We start from the raw sequence: 20,220 nt of genomic DNA on the forward strand, positions 1-20,220 counted from the left end.
TTGTACAGTGTCCCAACTTTTTCGGAATCGGGTTTGTGTATATATATATATATATATATATATATATATATATATATATATATATATCTTGATATTACTGGACACTATGATATAGGAGTAAACACACTAGATACATTTGATAAATAAGTTTTAGCAGTATAGTATTAAAATGTTAAAAACCTTATAAAAAAAAAACAAAAAAACAATCTAGATGTATTGGGTTTATTAAAAATTCTGAGTGTGTGCGTGTGTGTGTGTGTATAAAGATGAGGATTAATATAGCAGTGTAAAATAAATTAAAACAAATTAAATTAAAACAAATATTTTATATATATATATATATATATATATATATATATATATATATATATATATATATATATATATATATACACACACACATACTGTTGCCATTAGTGTATCATAATGAACTTTGACAGCTGTGTATGATGTGTATGTAAAATACTATGCAAAATGTAACATGTAACAAATACAATGAAAATACTGAGTCCTGACTTTTAGTCATCAAAATATTTAAAACAATAGCGTAGAGAATTATTTTGAACAGAAACTACAATGTACCCCCCCTGTAAGGTCCAAAATGCTGCCATTTGCAACCAGTCTCTGGAGAAAAACTGTCTCTTGGTCTACGTTGTGCATGTGTTGCTTCAGCATTGCAGACATGGGTAGGTTGTCATAGTAGTGCAGTGGTGTCTCCTTTTGGCTAAGGTTGTAGCCAAAGCCTGCTAGACTGACTTCATCACACAAATAGGTTGCCAGGTTAACAGCGGATACTCCTAAAGTTGGAATGTTCTAGACACAAAAACAGTTCACGAGAAAAAATAGGGATCTTATTAGTACACCAACAATTCCTTAAAAAGACATGAGGCATCAATGTTTTCTCTGTGTTTATTGACTAATGTGTTTCTCTGAATGTATGAAAAGCATAACCCTTAAAACATTATCAAAAACATTTTTCTAATAAATGCAAAGCCTACACATTTGATCTGAGCATATTAGACATCTTACAGCTAATGTGCCCATTATAAAATACATTATAGTTCAATAAATTTCCCCACTTACAAATTCACTAAATAAGTTCTATGTACAGTTTGAAGCACAGAAAAATAAGCTGGCTGGAAAGTTCCCTTAGCTTCCATTACCTTGGGAAAGCAAGCTTTCAGCAGTGGATGTATTTGTGCTGATCTGTTAGCAGATGTCAACTTATTCCTAAGACTAAATGTGCACGTTAAGACAACCACCATATGTGTCCTGCCTAAAAATACTGAAGACGTTTTTTGTTTATAATATTTTACTGAACTTCACTTCCAAACAAGCTAAGGTGAAAGAGCTTGCCAGTATGTTCAACATCAGTGTGCATGAACTGCAAAACATTTTTCTTTAGTTGGAAAACCACATGGACAGGCATGTTTTAGGTCCGAAATGCCATCAAATGAAGGTCACATTTAACCATTCAATTGTTCGAAGTGTGCAAACAATTCTGATCACAGTAATAAATGTTTGAAGTTTTATGCATCAAGTGTAAACCATGGTACATTGCTTCACATCAAGCCCTATCTCAACACCCTTTTGTTGAGTATATTCCTATAACAAAACACTTCCCACTCAATTGGGAAGTTAATGCAAGAATATTTATATGGTTTTAGGTCACAAATACTACACTGCTGTAAACTGAAAACAGTTGGGTTTGAAATCAAAAGATGAATATATAAGGATATATAGATCTGTTACACCATAAAAGATAGAATCTACTCTGAAAATAACTCATAGAGCCATTATTATCTAAATAGCTGCCAACAATAGTATATATATACAGGGAGTGCAGAATTATTAGGCAAATGAGTATTTTGACCACATCATCCTCGTTATGCATGTTGTCTTACTCCAAGCTGTATAGGCTGGAAAGCCTACTACCAATTAAGCATATTAGGTGATGTGCATCTCTGTAATGAGAAGGGGTGTGGTCTAATGACATCAACACCCTATATCAGGTGTGCATAATTATTAGGCAACTTCCTTTCCTTTGGCAAAATGGGTCAAAAGAAGGACTTGACAGGCTCAGAAAAGTCAAAAATAGTGAGATATATTGCAGAGGGATGCAGCAGTCTTAAAATAGCCAAGCTTCTGAAGCGTGATCATCGAACAATCAAGCGTTTCATTCAAAATAGTCGACAGGGTCGCAAGAAGCGTGTGGAAAACCAAGGCGCAAAATAACTGCCCGTGAACTGAGAAAAGTCAAGCGTGCAGCTGCCAAGATGCCACTTGCCACCAGTTTGGCCATATTTCAGAGCTGCAACATCACTGAGTGCCCAAAAGCACAAGGTGTGCAATACTCAGAGACATGGCCAAGGTAAGAAAGGCAGAAAGTCGACCACCACTGAACAAGACACACAAGCTGAAACGTCAAGACTGGGCCAAGAAATATCTCAAGACTGATTTTTCTAAGGTTTTATGGACTGATGAAATGAGAGTGAGTCTTGATGGGCCAGATGGATGGGCCCGTGGCTGGATTGGTAAAGGGCAGAGAGCTCCAGTCCGACTCAGACGCCAGCAAGGTGGAGGTGGAGTACTGGTTTGGGCTGGTATCATCAAAGATGAGCTTGTGGGGCCTTTTCGGGTTGAGGATGGAGTCAAGCTGAACTCCCAGTCCTACTGCCAGTTTCTGGAAGACACCTTCTTCAAGCAGTGGTACAGGAAGAAGTCTGCATCCTTCAAGAAAAACATGATTTTCATGCAGGACAATGCTCCATCACACACGCCCAAGTACTCCACAGCGTGGCTGGCAAGAAAGGGTATAAAAGAAGAAAATCTAATGATATGGCCTCCTTGTTCACCTGATCTGAACCCCATTGAGAACCTGTGGTCCATCATCAAATGTGCGATTTACAAGGAGGGAAAACAGTACACCTCTCTGAACAGTGTCTGGGAGGTTGTGGTTGCTGCTGCACGCAATGTTGATGGTGAACAGATCAAAACACTGACAGAATCCATGGATGGCAGGCTTTTGAGTGTCCTTGCAAAGAAAGGTGGCTATATTGGTCACTGATTTGTTTTTGTTTGGTTTTGAATGTCAGAAATGTATATTTGTGAATGTTGAGATGTTATATTGGTTTCACTGGTAAAAATAAATAATTGAAATGGGTATGAATTTGTTTTTTGTTAAGTTGCCTAATAATTATGCACAGTAATAGTCACCTGCACACACAGATATCCCCCTAAAATAGCTAAAACTAAAAACTACTTCCAAAAATATTCAGCTTTGATATTAATGAGTTTTTTGTGTTCATTGAGAACATGGTTGTTGTTCAAATTAAATCCTCAAATAAAATTAATCCTCAAAAATACAACTTGCCTAATAATTCTGCACTCCCTGTATATACACACATATACACACACACTATACTATTACTATTATATATATACTATACTATTAAACTTTCAAAGGTTAAGCCTAACCCTTTCCTAAAATAACAGAAAAACATTAAATGTGCATAAAATTTAAGATTTTAAGATTTTACAGTGTAACGTTGCTCGAGTACATTTAATAAATACTTCTAGCTGGGATCCTCTACTACTGTATATGGGCGCATTGCAGATTAAATGTATATGCCAATTGCCTGACTGCTTAAAAGCTGCAGGGATTAGTTGTTGCACTACTGTAGTATTTTTCCGCCTAACTCAGGTGACTGACACTTCTGGATAATGTCGTCTGATATGCATTAGCATATTGGTCATTTTCCACTCACGTACTGTACAGCTGCCTTACAAAACCGACACACCGTTATCGTCCTATGTACGACTCGCTCTCCTTTACCACCGTACTTCACAGGAAACCCAAAACGTTTCCACACTATGGATTTAAAACAAGCTGACGGGAGCTTTGAGCTCTTGTGTGTTGTCTGAAGTTGCCATTCCTGCTTTTTCCTGTTGTTAGCATTGCATTATCACACGTGCCCCCTTCTGTGCACCTGTGGCTGAGTGTATTCATCATCGGAGTACCGTGACGAACCGGGATGAATACATGTTACACCCCTAATATATATCCATATTTGTCTATGCCCATGTTAATTAGAGTATTGAAAACTTGAAAATAATTTATTTAAGGTACATTTAGAACAGATTGAAATGTGCGATTAAGTAGCAAATAATCACAAGTTATAAATCCTTTAAACGCTCTTACAACTAGAACTTGAGACATGAGAAGGCATAATATTTCTGAACAAATAAAAGGGACACGTACCTGATCCCAGCCCCAGTATCGAGGTTTTGGAATTGGGTATTGGAGATTCAAAGCTGTCTCCCTGATGATCTCAGGATTCAGAATAAGAAACTTTGAAGGATCTACTGGAATGCTATTAGGTACCTTCTGCCAGAAAAACAGCTTGTCCCAGAGTGACTAAAAAAAGAACAAAATATTTCAGAATAACTAACTGCAAATTCTTAATGTACACTTTGGTAATTATTTTGTTGTCATTTATTATAATATTTTGGTCTAGGAAATGGAGGTTGAGCCAACAAATGCCGTTTTAAAACCGGATATTAGAAGTTTTGGGAAGAAAAGGTGAGGTAGTCACAGTAACCTAGCAATATGCTGTCCTGCTTGAAAATGAATTAGGATAATATAAGCATTACACTAGCAATTTACATTTAGTCACTTTTGCACATTAAAGATAATTTATTTTACATGGAAATGTGTGTATGCTAAATTGATAAATAATTATTTTATTTACAGTTGAACCCACTTATCTCGACCTCGGTTAACTCGCCAACCCTATTAAGTCGACGTTTTTGAAGTGGAACCGCCAAATTCTCGCTTTGTCTTTTATCGGTTATGTCGATTTTTTTATGTCGCCGAACCCTAATATGTCGAGCACAAGGGGGGGCAAATTTGCCACTTAACGTCGGTTATGTCAGGAATCCTTCGGTGGCGGCATTCCCCGAAGCACCCTGCTTCTTCTCCCGTGCGGGCAAACTCGTCTCAGTCATGCTGATTACACACACCAGACTCTCATTCACTCATATTTAAGCCCCTCACCTCCACACACTCGCGGTCCGTTATTGTTTGTGCATGATCGTATGTGTTAGTTCATGGCGGTCTGTGTAATCACGTATACGTATCTCGCTACGTACCCTTCTTCTCGGACTCCGCATTCTCTCAACGGCACCCCGGATTACCCCGATCCTGCTGTTTTCCATGTTCACGCTGTCTGCACCACGTTTATCCGTTGCTACCCAGCGCTGCGCTTTCCATAGCGCGGATCCGTGGATTCTCTACACAAACTGTCTCCGCTTTCACAGAACTTCGTGGACCGCGCTCCCGGAGCACACCACTGGATATTACTGCTTCGCTACAAGTATTGGTCGATTATCTCCTGAGTATTCTCAATAAACTTTTTTGCGTTTACTTCGGCTTCCGCCTCCTTATCCGCATTACAGGTTATCTCGATCCGCATGACCAATCAATCAAATCGCGGCAACGCTGTTGTGTAAAAAAAACCTCCAAAAACACGTGCATGCACATTCTTATTTAATAACGCACATCATGTACATAAAGAAATTTCAAGCACGTTATTATATTGCCGCCATATTGGTTTTCGTTTGTCTCGATCATCGGCATATGTATTTGTATATCCATAGTTATTTTATATGCCTTGTCTTAGTTTCTCTTGGCATACAGTATGTGAAATGCCTTTACAAAATTGTAATCAACTGGAAATGTCCTGCTGTATGGCCATTTTTTCCTATGTATGTATTTATATATTGGTGTATCATAGCATCATTTATTGCAGAACAGGACTGTATAGAGAAAGGTATATAGAAAAACTGTTATGCAACTTACTATTGTTGTTCTTGAGACCATTGCATAAAGCCAGTTGAAATCAACAGATTTGTAAATAACAGCTACAAAGTGAAGCTGGGGGTCCACATCTTCCCATATTTTTGGGCTGCCTTCAGGATAACTCATCCTGATAGTTGTGCGGTTTCCCACATCTCTACTGAAGTCTCTCACTGGGCCACTATTAAGTCTACAAAATGGGAAAGCATATATTAAACATTTTCAGCATCCAAATGCAAAACCAATACAGAATTCTAGAATCTATAAATTTTTTTTTCCCCTCTATGAAAAAATAACATACAATTTTTCTCATACAACTTTAATAACTGAAAACAAAAATAACTACAGTATTTGGCTTCTACTGCTGTTTATTCCATATTTAATAAAAAAACTTTTTTTTACCTTAAATAATAAAACAAATGAAAAGTGCATGGACATATTTGTTGGTACCCTGGAAATTTAAATAATTATAGTGATGCTTCAAACTAATAGTATTATTTTGTTAGCATCACACATCTTCAATCTTTTATTAAATCATTCATTGGTTCATTCAATCTATTTAAATTTAGAGAGGTAATCACTCATTGTGAACTCTCATTGGCATCTTTGTGTACACCACACTGAACATGGACCAGTGAAAGCATGGAGTTGTTTGTGCTAAATAGATAATCATTTTAAAAGTAAAGGCTATAAGGACATCTTCAAGCAGCCTGATATTCCTATGACTACTGTTGCAAATAATAAAAATGGCAAAATGAAATAAAAACTAACAAGACATTCTGAAGAGAACCATACTGCACTATCCACTAACCATACTGGTCACAAAGCTTCATAGCAGTCACAGCTCATAGGTTCTCTAACAGGATGCAACCAGCAACTCTGACCCAGTCGTCTAGCCATCACAATTTGGCCCCCAAACTCGCTCAAATCCTCACGCTTGCCCATTTGTCCTGCTTATAACACATTAACTTTGAGGACAAAATGTTTACTTGCTGCCTAATATATCCCACCCACTAACAGATGCCATAATGAAGACATAATCAGTGTTATTTACTTCACCTGTCAGTGGTCATAATGTTATGCCTGGTGGGTGTATACTCTCCTGCTTAAGCTCAGCTTCTTTAACCCAAAGCACCTTAATATTATATAAAGTGCCCAAGAATAGCTAAAACTATGCATACATTTATTAAAAAGCTTTACTATGGTCATTTGGAACAAAAATACATTTATTTGTCAATTAAATTTGGTTTACCTTATGATTACATTGAACTGGTCCAGGAGAGGTCCAATCTCCAGTCCTCTAAGTATTCCTCCATTGCCAACCACAACACATCGACGGCACTCATGCCCTCGAGTATTCTCTGGCAATGAAATGGGTATGAGATCCAGGACTTTTTTTAGCTTGTGTTGCAGGTTCCGAAAACCAAATGGTGGTGAATACTCAAATATTTGTTCTGCTAAATTGCTGTTTTTTTGTAAGAAGGGCTCTGCCACAGGCACTGAATTAATATACATTTGCTCCATCTTCCTTCTTGTAAAAGATGGTCTGCATTCTCTGGCTAACACATTTCTGACAAAGGAATGGACACGCTATAAAAAGGGGAGAGAGACACACACACACACACACACACACACACACACACATTACTGTGCCAGAACCAATAAGGGATTATTTACTTTGACCTTTTTTTAAAAAATAAGCTGTTTTGACCCACAAATTCTCTCAGTCCTAAATACTGTAAAAAAATTCCTAATAAAATCATCAGTTTCTAAAATACTCAGCTTAACCTGCAATAACCAGCCCATCTGGCACCAACAGTCAAGAACAGAAATCTCACGTTTCCCCCTTATTCGGATGTTTCAGACATCATTGTGAATGATATCTTCTGTCCCAAGCCACAACTTTCTGTATTATCTTACGATGCACCACAGAGTGACACAGGAGATAATTTCTGCCTGCGGTAAACAAACTATATAACTTCTCCCTCTGGATGTTACACAGCTGCTCTACGATATAGATGATATAAAATCCAATTAATATTTATTATAATATATAATTAATATTCTATACGATGCATTCAGACCCTCTTCACTTTTTCAATTTTGTTATGTTGTAGCCTGATACTATAATTATTCAAATTGTTTTTTTCCTTAGATAATTTACACTCAGGATCCCATAATGCCAAAAAAAACAAACAGAATTCTATAGATGTCTAAATTTCTTTTTTATAAAAAAAACATGAAATCTCACATGTACATAACTATTCAGACCCTTTGCTCAGTACAGAGCTGAAGCATCTTTGGCAACAATTACAGCCTCAAGTCTTTTTTGGGTATGATGCAACAAGATTTGCACACCTGAATTAGGTGCAGGTCTCTCCAGATATGTTCAATAGGGTTTAAGTCAGGGCTCTATCTGGGCCACTCTAGGACATTAACAGAGTTGTCAATAAGCCACTCCTGTTTTTTTCTTGGCTGTGAGCTTCTCATGTATTTGCTTGATTTTCTCCAAACATAATCTTTAGAAATGAGGGCAAGCTTTTTAAACTTGGTTTCATCAGACCAGAGAGTCTTGTTCCAGCCTGTCTGTGAGTCTTTCAGTGGTCCCTGTTGAATGTTTTTACAGTCTTTGCTTTTAGCTTAATTTTTTATATGCTAATAATACAAAGGAATTTGAGCCAAAGTCATATATATATATATATATATATATATATATATATATATATATATATATATATATTTTTTTTTTTTTTTTTTGTTAAATGTCAATCTGATTAATCGTCAAATACTTTGGCAGTTCACTGTTTCACTATTTGAACAGTGGCCCATTCTGGAGAAATTTTGGCAGTTATCAGGTTCCACCAACTGTTCTATGTCCCCACTATCTAAACAATACATTTGCTAACCAACCACTAATCTTGTAGCTAAATAGTTGAAGTGTTGCTCTACAGTGAGACCTGCAGGATAAAAATAATTGGGGGTGTAAAACAGAGTTTCTTTCAAAAATCTTAGAGCCATAAAAGTAGACAAAAGTAGACATCAGCTCTGGTCTGAACCAGTTTCAAATTCAAATTCAAATTATTCTTAAAACCCTTATCTTCCTTCTCATGTTGGAACTGCTTCGCTATGTTTATTACATGAAAGAATACCCCTTTTGTTGCATACATAAACTCTAACATGTAATTTCCTATTTATCTCTATTTATCTCATCACACAAGTCACAAAAAAGGAAATATAATAAAGAAGTAATATATTACCTCTCGATGATGGGGATCTACATAAACCATGACAGGTTTTGTATTAGTATTGAATATAGGAGTTTTTTTTATGCCAGCTAAAATCAAGCCCAAAACCAAAAGTGGTACAATAATCCTCCTCCTGGAAAAAAACGTGAAAAAAAAAGCATCTGTTAAATTTTGATGAACAGGTTTATCAAATTTATCTACATTTCTTTTCATGTACCACAACATGGCTCTTTTTTTTTTTTTTAAAAGAACTTTTTTTTCTGAGTTTAAATTAGGTAATGTAATAGGATGAAGATTTACTTTGACCAAACAAATAAATAAATGTACAGCTAAAATAAACTTTATTTAATTAATTAAACTAAGTTAAACTTTATTTTCACTGAATATAAAAAGAATCCACCCTTAGCATGAATACACCGCTATACACAGACAGTTAGTTTCTACTAATAGTCAGCTGAAATACTTTGCCATGCTGCACAATTAGACTACAGCACCAGGAGATTAGAATAGTGATTCACAAACTGGAAAACTTCTAAATAAATAGAAGCATTTTATATTGCACGTGATTTATTCTGATTTATCACATCATATATCGCAGCATCCTAAAATTTTTTCACCACATGACAGAACCCCACTACCACCTCCCAAAGGAATACTGGGAATTGTTTTGATCAAGATAAAACAAAAAAATTAAAATTAATAGATTAGATTAATTTTTTATCTCCAATATTTACATTTTACAACTTTTAATGTCAGTTAAATGTGATTTATTTTCTACATGATAGTAAAATGTTGAAAAGCGCATTATGGACTTATAAGCACTTAAAAATATGAAAATGTTTTACTCATCAAAATCTTTGTAGTGTTTGTAAACTTTAATATTCATTAAACATATATTTTAAATATTATATTATGATGATATGTAAGTATTTTTTTAGTGCAGTTAAAATATTTACTAATATTTATATCTTTATGCCTAAAAAGGTTTCGGCAAGCCAACAAGCCTACTATAAGCTGTTATTTATACTATAAGCAGTTATTTCTTTTCTTATACATTTGTTATTCTGTTTTCTCTGCTGCGTGTATTGCCCTAGGTCAGCATGTGATGTAAAAGTCATTAAGGTTTCTACACTGCTTACCCTGAAAGCAAACGACATACTGGCACTGATTTCTTCATCTGGCCAGTGACCAACTGAAGCTTGGTCCCCCCAATGCTCATGGTCTTAGTCAGCGTGTCACTAAAAACACGGTACAGGATTCAGAACACTCAACTTAACTGGATAGAGAATTAATCATATATGAGGTGATTCTTGCTGTCTTCTGTTAGCTGCTGTTCGGTAGGTTGCGTGATGCTGAATGTATGCTGAAAGGCGACTGCTGAATGACAGATTGCACAATGTCGAACAGCCACTGGTTAATGCTGACTGCTGCTCGCTGTTCTGGCCTTTTATACTCTTGATGGAGAACGGTGCACTGTGATGTCATAGGTAAATTGTCATGCTTGGTAAACTGTTTGTCTGCCTCTAGTGGTAAAGCGTGGAAATACAACTGAATAGGAATCCTTTCTTACACAGTCTACAGCATGACGCAAAAGAGGTCTGAAATCAATGCCCTGAAATCCTGATGTGCTTTGCGACCTTTGGAATGATCTGTCTTGGCAGGATCCTTGTGGATACATTCAAGGGAAAACACTAGTGGAGATCTTGCTTTCAATAAATAGAAACCATTGGCCCTTTAATTAGAACAGTTTTGGTAATAGTTGGGTTCAACCTGCAAAAAAAAAAAAAAATAGGATTTTCGGGTTTTTAAACGTGTGTGTGTAAAAGGATATTCACAATTTTTAGCTGTTGCAGATAATTTACCACAGCAATACACTACTGTGCAAATGTTTTAGGCAGGTGTGAAAGTAAGAGTGCTTTCAGCATTAGAAGTGTTAATAGTTTTTTTTTTTCAGTTAACAATATCGAAATTGAACAAACAGAAGAAAAATCCAAATCAAATCAATATTTAGTGTGACCACCCTTTGCCTGTAAAAAAGGAACTTGGCAGGGAGGTTGTTCCAAACACCTTAAAGAACTAACCAGAGATCTTCTGTGGATCTCTTCTTTTTTTTCATATAATCCCAGACAGACTCGATAATGTTGAGATCAAAACTCTGTGAGGGCCAAACTATTACTTCCAGGACTCCTTGTTTTTCTCTACACTGAACATATTTCACATCCTTGCTTGTCTCCATGCTCAAGATAGTTCTTAATGAAATTGGATGTACATTTGGGGTCATTGTCCATCTGCAGAATAAATATGGGGCTAATCAGATGCCTTCCTGATGGTACTGCATGATGGATACATATCTGCCTGTAATTTTCAGCATTGAGGACACCATTAATCTGCATCCAGTTCCTATGTTTTTGTGCATGGTTAAGTTGTTTAGCCTTATTTCTACAGAATTCTCCAGACAGTAAATAGTTAGTAGCAGAGTTTGGCTGTTCCTTAGCACATGTATTGACTGTGTTTCAACCTATATTTGAAAGTGATCATTATTAGCACATACTTGGTACAATTTTTAATCATACACATGACTGATCCTACAAAATCCATGACTTTGTTCAAGTGTACAGCAGTGGTGGGTGGTCAGGGCCAGCAAAGCCTTCTCTGCTGGCCTAAACTCTATCAGAAGCGTTGACCTACAATTGCAACCTAAATTCTAATATTTGTTCCAAGAAATTTTATTAATTTATTTCCAACAGTTTATTTTCTTCATTTCATAGCGTTTCTCTTGGCTGCGCTGCTTCCAGTATGTGTATGTGGATGTTAGATTTTTTGTCCAATCAGATTTCAGCCTCTATGTGTTGCCATGTGCCCAGGGCCTGCAAAGTTAATACTGCTGACTCTTTTGGCCATAGAGAATATTAGCAACTGGTCTGTTTCTTTAACCAATCAGATTTCATATTTGCCTCACAGGGCCAGCTAGCTGGCCTAGAATAGTGTAAGCATTTTTCCGTCCTCTGATTGGTTGGTCAGAGGGAAACTGATACAGCCAAGTTTGACTGGGGCACCACAAGTGTGTAGCGCTCTGCATACATTAATACATCAGAGTTAGACTTTTTTTTATGCCTACAGAGGAAGAGAAATTGATTTGGTCGTGGACAAACTTAACTATACATTTTCAAGAAAAGCTAGACATCATGAGACGAGGCCGGCCAATCCCGAAGCTAGCTAGTTGTCTCAGCCGGGGAAAGGGTTTGTTCACCACTACCAGACCAGTGAATACGAGCGGTACCACTGGATTACAGCCTCTGAGTAACGGTGCAAATTATGAGTCTGCATCTCTGGTGAGTAGGTTGTATTTTATTTACATTTTTAATGTTTTTGTCATGTTATAGACAAATACTGATTCTGAGCTGCTCCAGATGATGTAGGTGCACAGTTGCGGCTGTAGTGTAGAGGTTTGGAGTCTTAACTGAGTTTCTTGCTTTATTAAAATGGTATTCATCCTCCATATGTGAAATGCCTCTCTCTCTGTAATGCCACGTGTTGTTATATTGCGTTTTTGTATAGTATTAATAGTTTCTATAATTGCGACGTGATAGTGGTTGTATTAAGAGGTGGATTAAGTTGGGTAAATTCCCACTTAAGGCCTAGGTACCAAATGCACGTCCCGCCACTGGTGTACAGTGTGTGCAGAAGAAAGAACTGAAAGCCAATGGGTGCTCAAAACCAAATATTAATTTAATTTGGATTTTTTAATCTGTTCATTTACTTTAAGGAGTTTCACTTTACAGCATTTTTCTACAAGTGCCTAAAACCTTTGCACTGTGCTGTAGTTCTGCTGAGCTTGAAGCAGGCCAATAATCTAAGACGGGAACATCTTTTCCACGGGATTCTTCTGGGACACACAGGATCCTCCAGACTTATTTTAAAATAAGATGCTACACGCTGCTTCAGCTGGTGTTAAAACGTGCGTCGTTTAAGAGACGAAGACGCACGCACACACACACACACACACATCCATACATACATACATACAAACGGGCGCAACAAATTTACATCGACAGAAGATGTCCGTGTTATTTCCCCACAGTCTTATAGTAAACATGTCCCAAACAACACAACATCCAACATAGTATAGTCCGTATCGAAAAGGTCAGCGTGTACTGGGTAAATTAGCACTGGGTAAATTCGATAGATAACGGTTCCCATTCAGTTTTATTCCTATACTCCGAACAGAGCAGTGTGTATGTACCTTGCGACCCGCCGTCTTCTTCACGCCCTCTGAAACACCTGAACCAGAACTATACGGTATTATATTGTGTATTTCTCACAATTTCCCATAAAGTTTGTGGAGCTTCTCGCTGCCACTTCTATATTTTTGTTAACCGATTTAAGGCTAACGCAAAAGCTTTAACACTTCTGTAGATTTTTTATATATATATATATATATATTTATATAAAACTGAACCTACTGTATAGGACATTTCCAAAAAGCCTGTCGTCTTTCCCTTAACTTTTTATTGATTTGCATCGGAACAATGTGAACTCTAATCCGATATTTCTGTTTTATTTTGTACGTTCTAAATCGAAGAGTCTGTCTTCCGGTCGTCACACCATTTCAAAACAAAAGCTTTGTTAGTCTACAAAATAAAAATCGTTCCTTGTGAGCATGGTTTAGATAACGATAAACTGATATTAGTGGGTCTTAACGTCCGCGAAAACGAAATGTAATTTTGATTCAATTTGTGCCGCTTTGGTACAATTATCCACCAATTCTGAAGATCGATTACTTTAAAATCACATTGTAAAACTCGTTGGTGGGCTGTGCATTTCACAGATAAAGCATGCAACCCAATGAACACAATTCATCAACTCTCCTTTCACTGCAAGCACAGCTGCACTTCCTGCATACAGGTGCATATCAATAAATTAGAATATCAATAAAAAGTTTATTTATTTTAATAATTCAATACAAAAAGTGAAACTCATTATATAGATACAACTATGCACTCTTAAATGGGGAGGGTTGCGTTAGGAAAGGCATCCAGCGTTAAACATATGCCAAATTGAATATGCAGATCACAAATAAAAATTTCATACTGGATCGGTTGAGGCCCGGGTTATCAACAACCGCCACAGGTATTGTTAGCCAACAGGGTACTGGTGGAAATTGGGCTACTGTTGGCCAAAGGAGGAGGAAGACGTCTACAGAGACTGCAGGAAAAGGAGAAGTGTAGGAGAGTGGAGGTTCAGGTTGGTACTTTAAATGTTGGTAATATGACTGGTAAAGGGAGAGAGGTAGCTGATATGATGGAGAGGAGAAAGGTAGATATGTTGTGTGTTCAGGAGACCAAGTGGAAAGGCATTAAGGCCAGGAACATTGGAGGTGGGTTTAAATTGTTCTATCATGGTGTTGATGGAAAGAGAAATGGTGTAGGGGTGATTCTGAAGGAAGAGAACAGTAAGAGTGTAGTGGAGGTGCAGAGAGTTTCTGATGACGAGCGTGTCATCAGTGCCTATGCTCCACAAGTCGGCTGTGAAATGGAGGAGAAGGAAAAATTCTGGAGTGAATTAGATGAAGTGGTAGATGGATAGGAAAGAACGATTGGTGATTGGGGCAGACTTTAATGGGCATGTAGGTGAAGGTAACATAGGTGATGAGGAGGTGATGGGTAGGTATGGTTTTAAGGATAGGAATGTAGAAGGGCAGATGGTGGTAGATTTTGCTAAAAGGATGGAAATGGCAGTGGTGAATACGTATTTTAAGAAGAAGGATGATCATAAGGTGACCTATAAGAGTGGAGGAAGGTGCACACAGGTGGACAATGTTCTATGCAGGAGATGCAACCTGAAAGAGATTGGAGACTGTAAAAGAGGTTGGCAAAACAGAAGTGGGATCAGAGTGACGAGAAAAGTAGGCAGCAGTACAAGGAGATGCGGCAGCCGGTAAACAGGGATGTGGCGATTGGCCAGGCAGAGGGACCGAGCTGGGAAGGATGTGTTGCAGGTTAGAGCAGTAAAGGATGGAGATGGAAATGTGTTGACTAGCGAGGAAAGTGTGTTGAGAAGATGGAGGGAGTATTTTGAGCAGCTGATGAATGGGGAAAATCAGAGGGAGAGAAGGTTGGATGATGTGGAGTTGGTGAAGCAGGATGTGGATAGGATTAGTAAGGAGGAAATGAGAGCAGCGATTAAGAGGATGAAGAGTGGAAAGTCAGTTGGACCAGATGACATACCAGTAGAAGCGTGGAGATGTTTAGGAGAGATGGCAGTGGAGTTTTTAAAGCAGATTGTGTAACAAGATTCTGGAAGGTGAGAGGATGCCTGAGGAATGGAGAAGGAGTGTGCTGGTATCAATCTTTAAGCACAAGCTTAAAGGCACTGCAGACCTGCAGTAACTACAAGGGAATTAAATTGATCAGTCACACCATGAAGTTATGGGAAAGAGTAGTGGAAGCCAGCCTAGGAGAAGAGGTGACCATCTGTGAGCAACAGTATGGTTTCATGCCAAGGAAGAGCACCACAGATGCCTTATTTGCTTTGAGGATGTTGATGGAGAAGTATAGAGAGGGACAAAAGGAATTGCATTTTGTATTTGTGGATTTAGAGAAAGCGTACGACAGAGTGCCAAGAGAGGAGTTGTGGTATTGTATGAGATAGTCAGGTGTGTCAGAGAAGTACAGTGAGGAAAATAAGTATTTGAACACCCTGCTATTTTGCAAGTTCTTCCACTTAGAAATCATGGAGGGGTCTGAAATTGTCATCGTAGGTGCATGTTCACTGTGAGAGACATAATCTAAAAAAAAAATCCAGAAATCACAATGTATGATTTTTAAACTATTTATTTGTATGATACAGCTCCAAATAAGTATTTGAACACCTGAGAAAGTCAATGTTAATATTTGGTACAGTAGCCTTTGTTTGCAATTACAGAGGTCAAACGTTTCCTGTAGTTTTTCACCAGGTTTGCACACACTGCAGGAGGGATTTTGGCCCACTCCTCTCAGATCTTTTTTAGATCAGTTAGGTTTCTGGCCTGTCGCTGAGAAACACGGAGTTTAAGCTCCCTCCAAAGATTCTCTATTGGGTTTAGGTCTGGAGACTGGCTAGACCACGCCAGAACCTCGATATGCTTCTTACAGAGCCACTCCTTGGTTATCCTGGCTGTGTGCTTCTGGTCATTGTCAATTTGGAAGACCCAGCCTCGACCCATCTTTAATGCTCTAACTGAGGGAAGGAGGTTGTTCCCCAAAATCTCGCAATACATGGCCCCGGTCATCCTCTCCTTAATACAGTGCAGTCGCCCTGTCCCATGTGCAGAAAAACACCCCCAAAGCATGATGCTACCACCCCCATGCTTCACAGTAGGGATGGTGTTCTTGGGATGGTACTCATCATTCTTCTTCCTCCAAACACGTTTAGTGGAATTATGGTCATTGGCAAACTTAAGACGTGCCTGGACATGTGCTGGTTTAAGCAGGGGAACCTTCCGTGTCATGCATGATTTCAAACCATGACGTCTTAGTGTATTACCAAAAATAATACTAAGTGGGAGAACTTGCAAAATAGCAGGGTGTTCAAATACTTATTTTCCTCACTGTATGTGAGGGTGGTGCAGGACATGTATGAGGACAGTGTGACAGCAGTGAAGTGTGCAGTAGGAACGACAGACTGGTTCAGTATGAAGGTTGGACTGCATCAAGGATCGGCCCTGAGCCCTTTCCTGTTTGCAGTGGTGATAGACAGGTTGACGGACGAGGTCAGACAGGAGTCTCCCTGGACTATGATGTTGCAGATGATATTGTGATTTGTGGTGAGAGTAGTGAGCAGGTTGAGAAGAGCCTTGAGAGGTGGAGATATGCGCTGGAGAGAAGGGGAATAAAAATCAGTAGAAGTAAGACAGTGTACATGTGCATAAATGAGAGGGAGGGCAGTGGAGTGGTGTGGTTGCAGGGAGAAAAGGTGGAGAAGGTGGAGGAGTTCAGGTATCTGGGGTCAACAGTGCAAAGTAATGGAGAGTGTGTTAGAGAAGTTAAGAAAAGAGTGCAGGCAGGGTGGAGTGGGTGGAGAAGAGTGACAGAAGTGATTTGTGATAGAAGGGTATCTGCAAGAATGAAAGGAAAAGTTTATAGGACTGTGGTGAGACCTGCGATAATGTATGGATTAGAGACAGTGGCATTGAGTAAAAGACAGGAGGCGGAGCTGGAGGTAGCAGAGCTGAAGTTGTTAAGGTTTTCGTTGGGAGTGACGAGGATGGACAAGATTAGAAATTAGTTTATTAGAGGGACAGCACATACAAGGTAAGGGAGGCGAGATTGAGATGGTTTGGACATGTGCAGAGGAGGGACACGGTTTATATTGGTAGGAGAAGGCTGAGAATGGAGCAGCCAGGAAGGAGGGAAAGTAGAAGGCCAAGCATGTGGTGAGGGAAGACATGCAGGTAGTTGGTTTGAAAGAGGCAGATGTAGAGGACAGGGGGGTATGGAGACGGATGATCCACTGTGGTGACCCCTAATGGGAGAAGCCGAAAGAAGAAGAAGAAGAAGAGGAAGATTGTTTTGAGATAGCATCAGAAAGTATGAAGTTAACAGGTTAACCTTAACAGCATTCAACAACATTGCATAATGACTGCTCAATATTTCCCTGGTGTGCCTGCTGAAATGTGCTTTGTTTAATAGTGGCCATGTTATTATTTTTTCATTATGTGATTATTAATAATCCATTTACAATTAAGTACATAGATACACCATTTTGTGAATAAAATCCTAGGGTCTTCTCAAATTGTGAAGAAAACTCTAAACGAATCACTGACGTACATTTTTAAATATTTTTGTCTATGAATATGTATTAAATTATTTCCAATAGTCTATTATCATCATTTTATAGCATTTCTTGCATTTCTATTTCATAGATGCTTATATAATCTAACAGGCATTTGATGGTGTCAGCTTTTCACATCATTTGATTGGATGATCAGAGAGCACACTTGTTGGTGCTCGCAAACTAGCAAACTACAGAAGCTCAAATATATTCTTGTGGATTTAGTTGCTGTTTTTTAAATCCACAATTGCTGACAGAGGAAAAAAATAAATTCATTTGGCTACAGATATATTTATAAGGACATTTACAAGACGGGCTTTTCAGGAAAAACAGGACTATTTTGTGTGCAAAATAGTTTAAAATATTTGTTTTAAATAGTTTAAAAAAATAAGTTTTTTTCATAAACCATTTATACTTTTAAAATTTCATTCCCATAAAATTTGCACACAAAAAAAACCCTAATTTGCCTTAATTTCACATTTGTAAACAGATCTGTGATCTTTGAAAGGAAATCTGTGAAATTGTGTTCATTGTGTTTCTTGCTTTAGTTTTGGCATTAATTCTCACTGCATAACTGTCTGTTATGTAGTGCTCTGTTATAATGTGTTTCTGTATTAATATTGATCATTCTAAGGCCCAGGTTTTTTGCATTGACATGACTCAGCATTATGTCAGAAATCAGATTAAAACAGAAATGCAAATTTGCCAAACGGAGCCAACTAAATAGCAAAAGCTGTCTCAAGCTGATTAAAAGTGTCATGTCAAGTGCCATGTCATGCTCCCTAGTTTTAAAATGCCAAATATTTTTGCACAACCGTTTATGTTGTTTATCAAGCTGGTGTCAAGGCCCGATACAATGTTCAATCAGTGTCGCAAGCACAGCTTACAGCTTTTGGCCATTTGGTTCTTTTTTTTTCTTCAATCAAATGCAGTGAGTGTCTATGCACCTTTGGCTCATGACCCCTAAATATAGCTGCAAGCAGCTACTGACCACATAGTGACATAGACAACAATGTTATGACCTCCATGAGGACATGGTCCTAAACAAAGTTGCTTTCAAAAAAAGTAATTTCAAGTGTGTTAATAGTGTGAAGCACTGCATATATATATTATTTTGTATTCTTTTTGAACAAACAATGCAATCCAAGCCTGCCATAATATGTTGCAGAATTCAAGCATATTCAGGTGTCAGGATTCTCCTCTTGGACTAATGCCCTACATTTCGTATCAGCCACTGTGCATCTATGTCATAAGTCACAAGCTACATATACTGTATGTCCCACACATCTTTTCTATTTCACAGTGACACTATTTAAGAAACAATAATTAGTCAACAAACATTCTGCATTCATGAATGGCATTTTTGTACGAGGGGGTTGCATCCTGCTTGTGGATGGCATCTCTTAGAAATTCTGTTTGCAACACAGACAGGAGTGTTGCAATACAATTTGGGTATGTGAGATGAAATGCATAGTAATAGGCCAGGAGGTAGAGAGGCCCCTCGTGGACCAAGTATTTGTGAAATGTTAGAACTGGTACCTACAACCATCATGCAGTTCTCCTCACCAACCAGCAAGACAGGACTGGAAAATATGTGCCGGTAGATGTAGGTATTGTGATTATCTGAGGGATGAAAACCAAATATAAAAATACAGAATTTAAGTACATGTGTGATGCCTCAGAGTTTATCTCCAACCTTAATCAAACTCACTAGACTGTAGCTTTCTAGTAAGACCTGAAGACACTGATTAGCTTGTTTAGGTGTTTGTTTAGGGTTGGAGCTTTAAAAAAAAAGTTGAGAATCCTTTATTTATACAGATTCAATCAATGAAATAAAGCTTTACCTCCATTTAATGTCCTTGAAGGCTTCATGGCTTTCTGCATTACTTCACAAATTTTTTTTACCATGGAGTAGAAGGTCTCCCACCTGCCCTTCACCTCAAAAATGTATTGCCAATTGTTTGGCTCAATGATTCTCCACAGTTTATCCATTGCCTGAATATTAATTATTTAATGTTATTATAAAGACTCATCAACTTGTATGTCTTCATTTAGGCAAAGGATATGGGATATGTTTTACATCAATCTACACTTCAGTGTACCCACATGGTCTAATTCTTTAAAGCAGGAGTATGCCTGTAAAATTTTTTGTTGGTCTGTCTTGCTCCTCAAAACATCAGAATCAATGAAATTTCTTCTGGGCAGGAACTTCATGTCTAATAGATGAGCGTGGCAGCGGGGGCGTGGCCGAGCGTCAGTTTGTGAATGGAGCGCGGGGCCGGGAGCAGATAGGCAGGGGATTGCCTC

At 38.1% G+C, this 20,220-nt stretch overlaps 1 protein-coding gene across 8 annotated transcripts; it reads right to left on the reverse strand.

Annotated features, from left to right (window-relative positions):
* Nucleotides 1-358: 358 nt before the first annotated feature.
* Nucleotides 359-19,906, reverse strand: st3gal5 (ST3 beta-galactoside alpha-2,3-sialyltransferase 5). Of its 8 annotated transcripts, none has more exons than XM_046850410.1 (8): nt 19,758-19,906; nt 19,457-19,536; nt 10,242-10,340; nt 9,115-9,235; nt 7,110-7,447; nt 5,861-6,047; nt 4,262-4,417; nt 360-813 (listed from the first exon to the last, which is right to left on the reverse strand). In XM_046850410.1, exons 3-8 carry the CDS (start codon nt 10,319-10,321, stop codon nt 556-558), a joined length of 1,140 nt encoding a protein of 379 aa, XP_046706366.1. In that variant the 5' UTR covers nt 10,322-10,340; nt 19,457-19,536; nt 19,758-19,906; the 3' UTR covers nt 360-555. The 8 variants fall into 8 exon arrangements, with proteins under 8 accessions (XP_046706362.1, XP_046706366.1, XP_046706367.1 ...); XM_046850411.1 differs by lacking the exons at nt 19,457-19,536; nt 19,758-19,906 and adding exons at nt 13,346-13,383; nt 13,566-13,692; XM_046850409.1 differs by lacking the exons at nt 19,457-19,536; nt 19,758-19,906 and adding exons at nt 10,673-10,872; nt 13,346-13,541.
* Between the last annotated feature and the right edge of the window lie 314 nt (nt 19,907-20,220).

Source organism: Silurus meridionalis, chromosome 5 (assembly GCF_014805685.1).
Source record: "Silurus meridionalis isolate SWU-2019-XX chromosome 5, ASM1480568v1, whole genome shotgun sequence".
In the NCBI taxonomy this organism is placed as follows: domain Eukaryota; kingdom Metazoa; phylum Chordata; class Actinopteri; order Siluriformes; family Siluridae; genus Silurus; species Silurus meridionalis.

What these genes read in the sequence shown, in the direction of transcription:
- st3gal5 (XM_046850406.1), bottom strand. Translation starts at nt 13,624, where the DNA reads ATGCAAATCAATAAAAAGTTAAGGGAAAGACGACAGGCTTTTTGGAAA. An exon ending in TAGATCCCCATCATCGAGAG is followed by an intron (nt 7,448 to 9,114) that starts GTAATATATTAC and finishes CCCTTTTTATAG; the next exon opens with CGTGTCCATTCCTTTGTCAG. An exon ending in GATACTGGGGCTGGGATCAG is followed by an intron (nt 814 to 4,261) that starts GTACGTGTCCCT and finishes TTTTGTGTCTAG; the next exon opens with AACATTCCAACTTTAGGAGT.